Source organism: Hyperolius riggenbachi, chromosome 6, assembly GCF_040937935.1.
Source record: "Hyperolius riggenbachi isolate aHypRig1 chromosome 6, aHypRig1.pri, whole genome shotgun sequence".
In the NCBI taxonomy this organism is placed as follows: Eukaryota; Metazoa; Chordata; class Amphibia; order Anura; family Hyperoliidae; genus Hyperolius; species Hyperolius riggenbachi.
In genome coordinates, this window is record NC_090651.1 from 31,745,402 (window position 1) to 31,758,309 (window position 12,908).

At 43.3% G+C, this 12,908-nt stretch overlaps 1 protein-coding gene across 1 annotated transcript in view; it reads right to left on the reverse strand.

Moving 5' to 3' along the window:
* The window catches only part of RAB3B (RAB3B, member RAS oncogene family), a 180,522-nt gene that overhangs the window by 13,589 nt on the left and 154,025 nt on the right, over window positions 1–12,908 (reverse strand). The window contains exon 3 of the mRNA XM_068239074.1: window positions 2,158–2,276. Coding sequence (XP_068095175.1) covers window positions 2,158–2,276 — 119 coding nt within the window. The remainder of the gene's footprint in view (window positions 1–2,157; window positions 2,277–12,908) is intronic.

Consider the following 12,908-nt stretch of genomic DNA (forward strand, 5'->3'; position numbering starts at 1 on the left):
TATTTACTGTCAGGAATCACCTGACATTTTCATGTAACTTATGTGTGTGTTTTAATTACCAAAAAATAAAGTGCAGTTTTTGAGCAGCATTTACTGGTTTGTCCTCTTCTCTTTTTGCAAATTAGACACCAGGGAACTGTATAGGTTGATTGGGGGGGGGGGGGGGAGATTAGACACCAGGTAACTTGAGGAAGTGGCCACTAGACATTCAGGTTGGCCTGTGACTTGGTCCCAGTGTTCAGTCTTGGCCCGCTTTCTATTTCAACTTGACACCCCTGTAACAGAAGGAGGGGGGGGGGGGGGGGTGTTCCTCAGACTTGCTCTATTCAGAAGCTATGCAAGCAGGAATCCGGGTTGCACAGGAGAGGATATCACCACAGCAATTTGTGGATTGAGATTTCAGGATATAATTAAAATTTCTAATAAGACAAATCAGACTTCAGCCTGTCCATGGTGACAATGGCTTGCTCTGCCTTTTTCCTTGTTAGCAAACTGTCACCTAATGAAGGCCACCGCTAGGTTTCCCGTAATCCGCAGCACAGCGCTAACAGCCACCTTATTTCCCCGCAGAATATGGATATTATCACGCCCGGTGGGAGCCTTGTTATGAATGATGTGTATAGAAGGCAGAGACGCTCTACGAAAGGTCACCCTACGGAACGATTGTGCCAAGAAATGAAGAAAGATATATTTATGCATCAGGATCTCTGTTGGTGACATTTACAAAACTTGATTGTGCGCAGGACACTCAATAATTGATCAGTCCTTCAGCAATTTGGATGGCATCAGAGTGATCAGCGTGCAAAGCAAGGAGAATGGAGAGCTTTGATTCATCCGCCCAGATGGAATTAACTTTTTCTCCTGAGTTTACTACTCGGTAATTCTTTCACGCCTTGCCAATAAAATGCTTTTTAAAAAACAAAATGTAACCAAGAATTGAACTACTTTTTCTCAAATTGATCATCAGAGGTTATGTGTGGCTAATATTGTGGTGAAACCTCCACAGTGTGATGTCATGACAATGTCCTGACAGTTTCCTGTCTGTGACCCTTGTTGCACTGAGGGAAATAACAGCTGTTTCCAACTGCCAAGCAACCAGTATCTCCCACTGTGCATATGTATAGCAATAAAAAAACAACCTTTTAGCCTATCACATTGTTCCACTGCAGGGTGACAAGTATGAATGGTGCTTATGTATGAAATAGTAGCTGTTCACTGTCAGTTTTGTGATGAGCTGAGAACGAACAAAAAAATGTCAGTTCTCCACTCAAGTGCGTACACAACCTAACCTGCCTCGGCTGCGTAAATGTAAAAAGGGCATCACGGTGCCTAGTTCAAAAGCGCCTGTGCCTGCAGCACGGCCATGGGTACTTACTGGAGGATATTCAACCAAGGACATTGTCCAATATTGAAGAGCTTGAGAACAGGGAACGGGAGGGACACTGAAGACAAAGAGCAGTACGATCAATAGCAGGTAATCTAGCCCACCATGGCACTTAAAGAGGAACTGTAGTGAAAATTACATGATTGAATGAATAAAATTGCTTATTTTTTACAATATTCATTTATAGATTATTTAGTCAGTGTTTGCCCATTGTAAAATCATTCCTCTCGCTGATTTACATTCTAAAATGTATCACTTAGTTTATCTTTAGTTCTACCAGGTGACCTGTGTGGAATGTTCCTCACTGAGAGTTCTATGCACAGAGGGAGATACCGCTTGCTTGGCAGGTGGAAAAAACGTTATTTCCCACAATGCAACAAGGTACAGACTGCAAACTGTCAGGACCTAGGTCATGACATCACAATGTGGGAGGGGTTTCACCACAATATCAGCCATACAGATGTCCCTGGTGATCTATTTGAGAAGAGGAAAAGATTTCTCATGGGAAAGGGGGTATCAGCTACTGATTGGGTAGAAGTTCAATCCTGGGTTACAGTTCTTTAGAGAGGGAAGACTTGCTCTGGCTGTAGTTGAACATCTGTTTTTCCTGATTTAAAAATTATCCAAGGAATTTATATTGAAGTTAATTTAGGCCAGTAAGAGTAACTCGTGTGCCAGCGGTAGGGGGATAGGCCCGGGTTTTCACCATTTCACCCCACCATAAAAATAATGAGTATTGTATCTTACATAGCTCTAGAGCAGAAGGTACTCACCAGTCTTGGACAGCATTATAGGACTCCTCATTTGTGATATCGTACATGAGAATGAATCCCATCGCCCCTCTGTAATAAGCAGTGGTGATGGTTCTGTACCTCTCCTGGCCAGCTGTGTCCTGCAGAAATGGAGCAATAAGAGTTAAGTACCAAACATCCTCTTTTTGTTTGCAAAAGCAGATATTAAATCAACTTCAGTCTTGTAAATTATTACTTAAAGTGGACCTCTGCTGTAAATTCCAAAGTGAAAAAGAGCAATAATGACACTTACTAAGACTGTTACCCCTCTCTTTTCTCCCAAGATAGTAACCGCTAACGGCTGGCTCAGTGGCACAGGTGGAAGCAGAGTACGTCTTTGTGATAGGCTGGCTCAGTAGCACAGGTAGAAGCAGAGTACGTCTTTGTGGCAGGCTGGCTCAGTGGCACAGGTAGAAGCAGAGTACCTCACTGGAATAGGCTGGCTCAGTGGTACAGGTAGAAGCAGAGTACCTCTCTGGGATAGGCTGGCTCAGTGGTACAGGTAGAAGCAGAGTACCTCTCTGGGATAGGCTGGCTCAGTGGTACAGGTAGAAGCAGAGTACCTCTCTGGGATAGGCTGGCTCAGTGGCACAGGTAGAAGCAGTGTACATCTCTGAGATAGGCTGGCTCAGTGGCACAGGTAGAAGCAGAGTACCTCACTGGGATAGGCTGGCTCAGTGACACGGGTAGGACAGAGTACCCCTCTGTGATAGGCTGGCTCAGTGGCACAGGTAGAAGCAGAGTACGTCTTTGTGATAGGCTGGCTCAGTGGCACAGGTAGAAGCAAAGTACCTCTCTGTGATAGGCTGGCTCAGTGGCACAGGTAGAAGCAGAGTACGTCTTTGTGATAGGCTGGCTCAGTGGCACAGGTAGAAACAGAGTACCTCACTGGGATAGGCTGGCTCAGTGGCACAGGTAGAAGCAGAGTACGTCTTTGTGATAGGCTGGCTCAGTGGCACAGGTAGAAACAGAGTACCCCTCTGTGATAGGCTGTCTCAGTGGCACAGGTAGAAGCAGAGTACCCCTCAGGCCACAGCAGGAGGTTCCTTCCACCCATAATCTCTGAAATGGCAAAGGCAGAAATCTACCATGGCAGTTTTCCAGAAAGGGGGCGTGGCTAACCATCAAAACCTAGATTTTATGGCACAAGCGGTCATATTTTGGACTTTTTTTTTCATAGCTACTCTGTTGGGTTTTTGGTTTGTTTGTTTTTATACACCGGGGTCCACTTTAAAGTCCCAAATCAAACACAATTGCCTTTCTAGATTTGCCTAGGCAGACAGTTGCAGAGCGTGTTTATATCTATGCAGGAGTTCCTTAGGTAGCTAGTGTCAATTACATCACTTGTAAAATCACTTATTTATGGATTTAAAAAAAAATATTGTAACTGGTGAGGAGCCCTGACACTGGCCACTTCCTGTCACACAGACTGTCTGTGCACCTGATGAAGGGCCAGGTTGGATTCTTACTGTGTACAGCGCCATGGAAAATGATGAAAATGCAAATCAATAATATTAAAGGACAACTAAAGTGAGAAGAATGTGGAGGATGCCATATTTATTTCCTTTTAAACAATACCAGTTTCCTGGCAGCTCTGCTGATCTATTTGGCTGCAGCAGTGTCTGAATAACACCAGAAACAAGCATGCAGCTAATCTTGTCAGATCTGACAATAATATCAGAAACACCTGACCTGCTGCATGCTTGTTCAGGGTCTATGGCTAAAAGTATCAGAGGTAGAGGATCAGCAGGGCTGCCAGGCAACTGGTATTGCTTAAAAGGAAATAAATATGGCAGCCTCCATACTCCTCTCACTTCAGTTGTCCTTTAAAGCAGTGGCATAGCTAAGTAGCTATGGGCCCCGGTACAAGTTTTACATACACCCCCCCCCCTCCCCCCCTTCAAGCACTCTATAGTCTATACATAACAATTGATACGGTGCACCAAAACCTGCCAAGTATAACTACAGTGTCAGAGGTGCAAGAAGGGGATGGGAAACAGTTTGCTAATGATTATTACTATTTAAAGCAATGCATCTATAGAAGTGATTATTACCAGCACAGGACCAATAGAGAACAAATATTGGTATTGAGGGAGGACCCCTTGGGGCCCCTCTGGCCCAAGGGCCCCGATGCGGTCGCTACCTCTGCAACCCCTATTGCTACGCCACTGCTTTAAAGGGCAACTGAAACGAGGGATATGGAGGCTGACATATTTATTTCATTTAAAGCAATACCAGCTGCTGATCCTCTGCCTCTATTCCATTTAGCCATAGCCCCTGAACAAGCATGCAGCAGATCAGATGTTTCAGACATTATTGGCAGATCTGACGATTAGCTGCATGCTTGTTTCTGGTGTGATTCAAACACTTCTGCAACTAAATAGACCAGGACATCTGCCAGGCAACTGGCATTGTTTAACAGGAAATAAATATGGCAGCCTCCATATTCCTCTCACTTAGGTTGTCCTTTAAGGACTCAAGTAGTTGAACTTAATAGAGACGTCCTATTTTTTTTTTTACCCAGATATCATTGTGACTGTATACACAATGCCTTAGTGCGCGGTACAATACTCAAAAACTTATTTTGTGATTCATCACACAGTTGTTTTTGGCCCAGCCAGGCAGCTGTAGCAGTTGGGGCATTGCATGCACACCAGTTAGATGCACACCAGTTAGATGCACACCAGTTTAAAGATAGTAGTAAGAAGTTGTTGCTGGAAAATTTGATCACTGGAAAGTGACAGTTATGGTGGATGAATAGCAAGTGCAGTTCTGACTTAAGCTGGCCACTAACGGTCCAATTTCTAGTGAAAAATCGTTTGAGCGATCAGAAATTCTGATCGGATTGGTTGTAAATAATCTCAGTTGATGGGCACATTTGATAATGAACGATTATAAAAACAATCGTCCGATTGAATTTTCGTTGAACCAAAATTTGGATTTTCGTTGAACCAAAATTTGGATTTTCGTGTTGGTCGTGATAGATAGGAAGCAATAAATGGTTAGTTGATGGTGTAGTGAATGATTTTTCGTCCAATCATAATTTCTGATCGCTCAAACGATTTTTTCGCTAGAAATTGGACCATTAGTGGCCACCTTTAAAGTGGAGACTTGGTTGAACTTACAGATTTGTTATGAGAAGAAGCAATAAGAATGAAAAGGGAAAAAAATGACTAAGTTATTCTGAACAAGTTGTTACATTAATTGTGTATGCTTTCCTGATACTCAAACCGCATTTGTACTACAAAAAACACTTCATATACAGCTTGTTTTGCTACATGGTTGAATCCCAGTCAGCATGGCACTGCATGGAATTTTAGTTTGTTCCATGTTTGTGTAGCGGTTCTCTTGTTGCTCACTGAAATATACAGTATACCTGCAATGGCTTTCATGCTTACGCTGTGCGTATCCTCAGTGGCCACAAGATGGCAATGTGCAATTTGTGAAAGTGCACTTTCCACTTTATGTGCTGTTTTGTTACTCTACTCCATTGTAGTTTTTCATAGTTTTTTTTTTCGTTGGTGACAGAATGACAGATAAACTTCCTATGCTGCTGTTATCCAATTGTTGTGGCTGTTATCCCATAGTTATGCACAACTAAGGTCTTTCTTGTTACTTGCAGCTGAGAGGAGTTTAATCTTTAAAGCAAACCTGAACTGAAAATTAAAAGTCAAAATAAAACATACACACATCATACTTACCTCCTGTGTAGTCTACTCATTGATCTCTTTCTCCTCTCCTGCATTTTGTTTATCCACTGTGATCAATGGAATTCTCCATCCTCCATTTTGAAAATGGCCATTACCCCATAATAGCTTCCTGTTTAGCACACTGTTAAACTGTGACATCTCCCACTTGAGCGATAGGGAAACATGGACATTACCTTGCTCATCAGTTGTCCTTTCAGTTATAACTGACAACAACTGATATATAACAGACAGCAACTGATATACTGTATTTCAGTTCTGACAAAATCTTGTCAGAAATGGAAGGAATTGTTCGAAGAAGAAAATGGTGAGCTTTTGAGAGCTGACGGCGAGGTAAGTATCGTATTTCCACTAAAATAAGACCTCCCCCAAAAATAAGACCTATCTTATATTTCAAGCATGCTTGAAATATAAGACATCCCCCAAAAATAAGACCTAGTTGTATAGCGGTGAGAAGCTATACTTTTTCACGGACCTCAGTTGCCATGGGGTTACATCCTTCCTGCTTGTGACGTGGGATGCTGAACGGATGTGACGAGGAGGGAGTGGAAGGAGAGGAAAGGCACCGCGGCTTTCAGCTCACTTTAGCCGGGTGGATTCTGTCAGCCGCTTCAGGCACTTCTTTTCCTGGCGGTATAACACACGTTTTCATATGCTCTCCACCCACCGCTAATGCCCGCAGATGTTGCTTTCACTCTCCGCACTTCTGCCAGCTCACTTGCGCCAGGTAAGTTAGTTATTATTACGGTACCGGTAGTTACTCTGCACTGCTCACTGCCCTATTGCTGTTAGCAAGGCAGACGGGTGGCATTTTGCTTAGCTGATATTGGCTGATTTACCTTGGATTTGTCCGATTCACCTAGGCTTACGCTTTCTGTGGCTGTTAGCCGGTCACTCCAGTGGCAGTAGTTGTGGTTGCTGCAGCTGCTGCTGCTGAAAGATACAAGCCCTCCCGAAAATAAGCCCTACCACATATTTTGGAGGCAAAATTAATATAAGACAGTGACTTATTTTCGGGGGAAACACTGTATCTAGTATTCATTTGCAGGTGCATAGTGTTAATCTCACTAATATTATACATGAAAAAGTCTGGAAGTCTGGATGTTTGTTAATTACACAACAATGGCTGAACGGATTTGAAGGAATTTGGCACCCACATAATACATTATCTGGAACAACATTATGGATACTTTTTATCCCCATAACCAAAAAGTAGGCGGAGACAGATACAAATTTCACTGGGAAAATGTAAACTGCAGCCATTCTTACACTGTTAATGGCAGGGTTCCCAAACTTTGCACAGTTGGTCACTGAGTGACTCGGATTAATATTCAGAAAAGTGGGTGGAGCCTACAAAAGCCAATCAAAATTCACCTATTGATTATCAAAGAGAATATTTAATTGCTGCCATTCTTGCACTGTTAATGGCACAGGCCTCAATCCTGCTACAATTGCTCATTGGGTGACTGGTGTTCAAATTCAGAAAAGGGGGTGGAGCCATAAACAGCCAATCAGATTTGTTTCATTTCAATGCAAATTATTGATGCCAAAGACTGCAAAGCTCACAAACTAGGTCATTGAGTGTTTGTGTGTTAGGGTTAGAAAAAGTGAGAAGAGCCAACACCAGCCTAACACATATCCGGGCAATGCCGGCCATCAGCTAGTTTTAAATCAATTCACTCGGTTCATGTTCACTTTAAAAATCCACACAGACTGAGTATTTGGAATCCCCCAAAGTTGGGGTTGGACTATGGCAGCGCCATTAGATTGTAAGCCCCCCGAGGTACGGTTGATGGTAGCCGATTCAACGTTAACTAGAAATGTGCCCGTAATTTTTATCCTTCGACATTACAGCCGCTCACATCACATGGACTTTCTGTAAAAAACAGGCTCATTAGAAAGTGTCCCCTTTTATGAAGCATTCCAAGGGGAATACAAATAATCTTCTAACCTCATCTTCCACAAATCAAAGGATATGAGCCGGAACGCCAATATATTTTAAATAACAGTCATTATCGTCGACTAAATGTGTCTGTGTAGCAGGTTAAAAGCTGCCATTTCCCCAAAGCAGACCTGTCCTTTCAAACACTTTAAAAGGTCCATCTGCATTGCCTCGCAGGTCAGGCTGATCTCGGATGACAAGTCATTTTGCTAATGACCCAATCCGTCCGCCTGGAGCTGCGCAGAGTGATTCATACAGATCCAGCGATTATGCGCAGCAATTAGCGGCAGCAGTAAAATGAGCTCTTTCCATCAGAAGGTTACAAACTCTCCTAAAGCATCAAATAGAGCTTATAACGCGGGGGTGGCGGGTGGGGGACGACTCTACAAGAGCAATTCATCGACAGTCAAATAGGAGATAATACTTGTTGACTTGTCCCCACGGGAGTCCTCACATCAGAAAGGCTCTGTGGTTTGAAAATTGATGTCAGTAACATGAGAGCTGAGCTAATCTACAAGAATACTAAACTGATTTTAAAGCGGACCTGAACTCAGAACTTCCTCTCTGCTCTAAAAGAGAAGCAACAGCATATTAACTTTTCAAGGAAAAAACATTTTTGATACAGCTGATACAAATCCTGCAATCAATCTGAAGTGTGTCTACTTCCTGCTTTCATGGAAGCAGACATAGGGTTAACATCCTGTGTTTACAAATCAGCTGCTCTGCGGAGGTAGCCAGCTGACACAGCTGAGAGATCAAATTACAGTTGTGGTTAGTCAGATAAAGGGGCATTACACAGGCTAAACTCTCTAAATACATACAGGGTGCACTTCTCTCTGTTTTCCTTCTGTCCTGTGCAAGAGTTCAGGTCCACTTTAAGTATCCCTTTAAGATCTTAATTTTTTCCCAGCAGTGAGTGGAAAATGAAGGCTGCCACCTTTACCCCTGTTAAGAATTCCATTTTCACAACTTCCGCACCAAATATTTTTGCTTAGGTACATTGAGACACACCCGGGACAAACATGGAGCCAGTGTAGTAAAAATTTTTTATCTGATTTCTCGGAAGAAAAGAATACCTTTATAATATACAGGTTTTCCTTTCCGTTAAATTTCTTTGTCAAACCTCTACCTTCCCCACCATGTGTGTAGCGATGACCCTGCGACCCCTGCCATCGCAGGGGGGCCAGGAGGCTTTAGGGGCCCCCCACCTCCCTCTCCCCAACCGCAAGTGCAGCCAATTAGCAAAGAAACCTAGCCACTAATGAAAACAGACCGCAGGAGCCCGTGTCATTTTTTCCTGCTTCCAGTGGCTGCTTCATAGTTCAACACTCTCTGCTGCCATTTTCCGGCTCCCAATCCCGTGGGTTTCTGGGATAAACGGGGACCCATGCTATCATTTTTACAGGGGGGCCCTATTAAGTCTAGTTATGCCCCTGTTCCCCACCATCTCCATCATCAGAGTTTCTGGCTGTCCATGGAATTTTGAACATCCCTCACATTATCCACCCCCCAAATGCCAATAAAGTTATTTTACTGTGTTTAAAGAACAAGCGACACCCATGCTAACCTAGAAATAAAAAACACATATATAAGTAGATAAATACTACTTCTACTTACATAACAGATGTATTGTGCTATCCACCTAATGATTCATGTGAATTTTATAAAGGAAAAGCAGAAAATCCTATTCTAGGCAGTGGCCATCTTGCCAAGCTAATGCTGACATCATATCCTCCCTGACTCTTGTTTTCCCCCCTCCCTTCTCTTGCTCATTGTGTATTCATTAGCTGCCCTCCTCCTAGTGTCTTCAGACACTCCCACTGAGGTGTATATTAACAACTGTGTGGTGATATATTGGGGTGCTGATGCTGTTAAGGATAATACAGTAATATATTTTCAGTTTCCCATTTTTATATCTGCTGTGTTATGTGAAAGGTGTAGATATGCCAGTCTAGATTCATGGACTGTTCATGTGATTGTGTGTGTGGGTCAATAGACCTACATTTGCATCTAAGAGGACTTCAGTGAATAGAGCTGGGGTAATCAGACAATGGCAGAAGTGAAGTGTTGAAGTCATTGACACTTGAAACATTTACACTTTTGTTGATGAAGGCTGTTAAAGCATTGTGAAGAACTGTAGACTAGTCAGGAAGAGTCTCTTCACCAAAAGTTGACATGTGTGTTAAACACTATTTCATTGTGAGGAAATTGAATTATTGGTGGAGGTGCAAACTATACCCTGTAAATTACATCTATGGGAAGGGGTTTGAAATCTCTGCAGACTTTAAAAATGGAGACAGGAAAAAGCCTTAATCAAGTTTTCACCTGGAGTTGAAAAGCCTCACTTCACAATCTTTTGATGTATAGACTTTTACCTGGAAATGGAATTATGTCTGAGATTTAATTAAAAACGAGTTCCTCCCCTCCCCAAGGAAGTTGCAGCCTCCAGGCGTATCTCACAATATAAAATAGCAGCTAGGATAGCCACAACTGGTAGTTCTTGGAGATAGCACACACGGCTAGAACTAACCTGGTTCCTGACCAGAAAGTCCGCAACAACGCCAGATCGATACGCTGGTACGTTTATTTCCCCGTTTATTTTGGTAAGCAAATCGCTTTGTGTGTATTTTTGTAACTTTTATCTTTGTAACTTTTTACTTTGTTTTTGTAATCTTTTGTATATATTCTGTTCTGCATTGTTCCACTTTTTCCCTGGAATATTAAATTATTATTTAATAAGCTTGACTTCTGCTGTACTAAACTAACACTCATAGCCTAGAAGAGATTGAAGTGTGTACAAGTCCGTGCCTGATTGTATGATTGAGCGACACTACCGTATAAGATTGTAATTGCATTGTGTGTGGGGCGTTTGTCATACGTTGGCCTAAAACGCGCAGCTGACCCAACGTACGAAAACACCAGTGCGAGTAGCTCAACAGCTGAGTGGCTAACAGTATCGTTCGGAGCGACTGTTAGTGGTTTTGCTTCACTACAGTGTAAGATTGCAACTGTGTGTGTGTGTGTGTGTGTGTGTGTGGGTGCGTGGCGTTCATGTATTCGGCCTAAGCGCAAAGCTGACCCGAATACGAAAACGCGGATTGCGCGCTGAGGACTCGACAGCAGAGTGGAAGTGTCTAGCGAACTGCTAGTGGTGGCAGTGAGAGGTGTTCTGAGGGGTCCCAGCCTTGTTTTAGCTCGAATAAGGCTGCTCCCCGCTTGATCTGGTCAAACCCGCAGTCGGGAACCGTATACGCAGGCGTGCCGCAGGCCGGTTCCTGGCAAACTGCACTTTTTTTTTTTAAACAATTAAGTTTTATTGAAAGATATATAGACAACAACATATGAATGCCAATTGAAAAGCATTGAACAGACATCACCGACTTAATATGTGACAGAGCATACAATATAACAATGCCTTGCAAATGCCGAAGCATAAGAACTGTCGCCTGTTAGGCTTCATTATAGAGATCATGTTGAAAGTTTAAGAACGGGAGATAAACTACAATTCTATATAAGCATAACGTTAACTGCTGGTATACATCTGTGCCACCACGGGGAAGGAAAGGAAGATGAAAGTTGGTCAGTAGAGCAGGGATAGGAGATGTCAGTGTAGAAATAGGGGGGGAAAAGAAAGATAGGTTAGGGAAAGAGATGCAGTCAGCTGATTGAGACCAGGTTAATTGGGGTCCATGATATGTTTGTAGGTATCTGAACACTGGAAATCCGTCCAGACCGACCACGTCCTGGAATATTGTTCAGATCGCTCGTGCGATAAGAGGATTAGGTGCTCCATGTGCTCGATAAATTCAATTCTCTTAATCCATGACTTTATGGACGGTGCATTGGGGGACTTCCAGTGGAGGGGAATCATTGCCCTTGCAGCATTGATCAGGTGAATAGTTATTGATTTTTTGTATGACTTAATGGAATCATGGGTGCTATGAAGAAGAAGTAAGACATCTGGGCGAAAGGGAATTTTGTCCCATGTGATTGCTTCCATTAATTGGTGAGCCTCCCTCCAAAAGGGGACAATAGCAGAGCAGGACCAAAATATATGGAAGATATCGCACCCACCAGCCCCACATCTCCAACAAGAGTCAGGAGATGAGGGGAAGATTCTGTGTAATATTTGTGGAGTCTTGTACCAACGAGATAATATTTTAAACCCAAGTTTTTGGGTATTTGCATTCAAGGAGCCTTTATGATTAAGACTGAAGATTTTCTGCCATTGCTCTTCCTCGAGGGTTTGTCCCAGGTCTCTCTCCCACGCCTCCTGATAACCAAATTTATCTGGAGTTGTGGCGCTCACCAGGATCTGGTATGTAGCAGAGATTAGGTGTCTGTGTGGCGCTGGGCTTACTATTAAGTTTTCAAATGGAGTTAGAGTCGGGGCCCAGTTCCCACTTTTGAGTATGGAGTGCATAAAGTGTCGAATTTGGAAATATTGCCAGTTGGAAAGGGGTGTCATGTCTCTCATCCTAACCATTTCCTGGTGTGTTTTGGTTTTCCCTGCAGACACAAAGTCTCTCGCCCTAGGGGGATGGTGGGGGTCCCAGGATGTGAGGAAAGGTATATCTGCCGCTGGTTTAAATGCTGGATTGTCTTTTAGGGGAGTAAGTGGGCCTGATAGGTTCGCAAGGTTTAGGGACGTGGCATGTTTTCTGAAACATTTGATAGTGGCTTCCATGAGTGGGTTTTGCCAAGTTGCCTGCACTCTACGTGGGATATCCACCCTTCCAAGGGCAGAGGCCTGGATACCCGCCAATTCTTGCTCAATTGTGACCCACGGTTTAGGGTTCTCCGCCACGGCCCATTCAACCACCCTACTTAGCTGGGAGGCCAGGTGATATTTCTGTAGGTCAGGGAGCCCAGCCCCACCCAAGTCTTTTGGGACTGTGAGTGTGGATCTCTTGATCCGTGGGGGTTTATTGCCCCATATGAATTTGTTGATTGCCCCTTGTAGGCTTTTCAAAAAGGTAGGAGGGAGATGTATCGGGATACACTGGCTTATGTATAGGATACGGGGCAGGAGGTTCATTTTAATGGAAGATATTCTTCCAAACCATGACAAGTGGGGTTGGTTA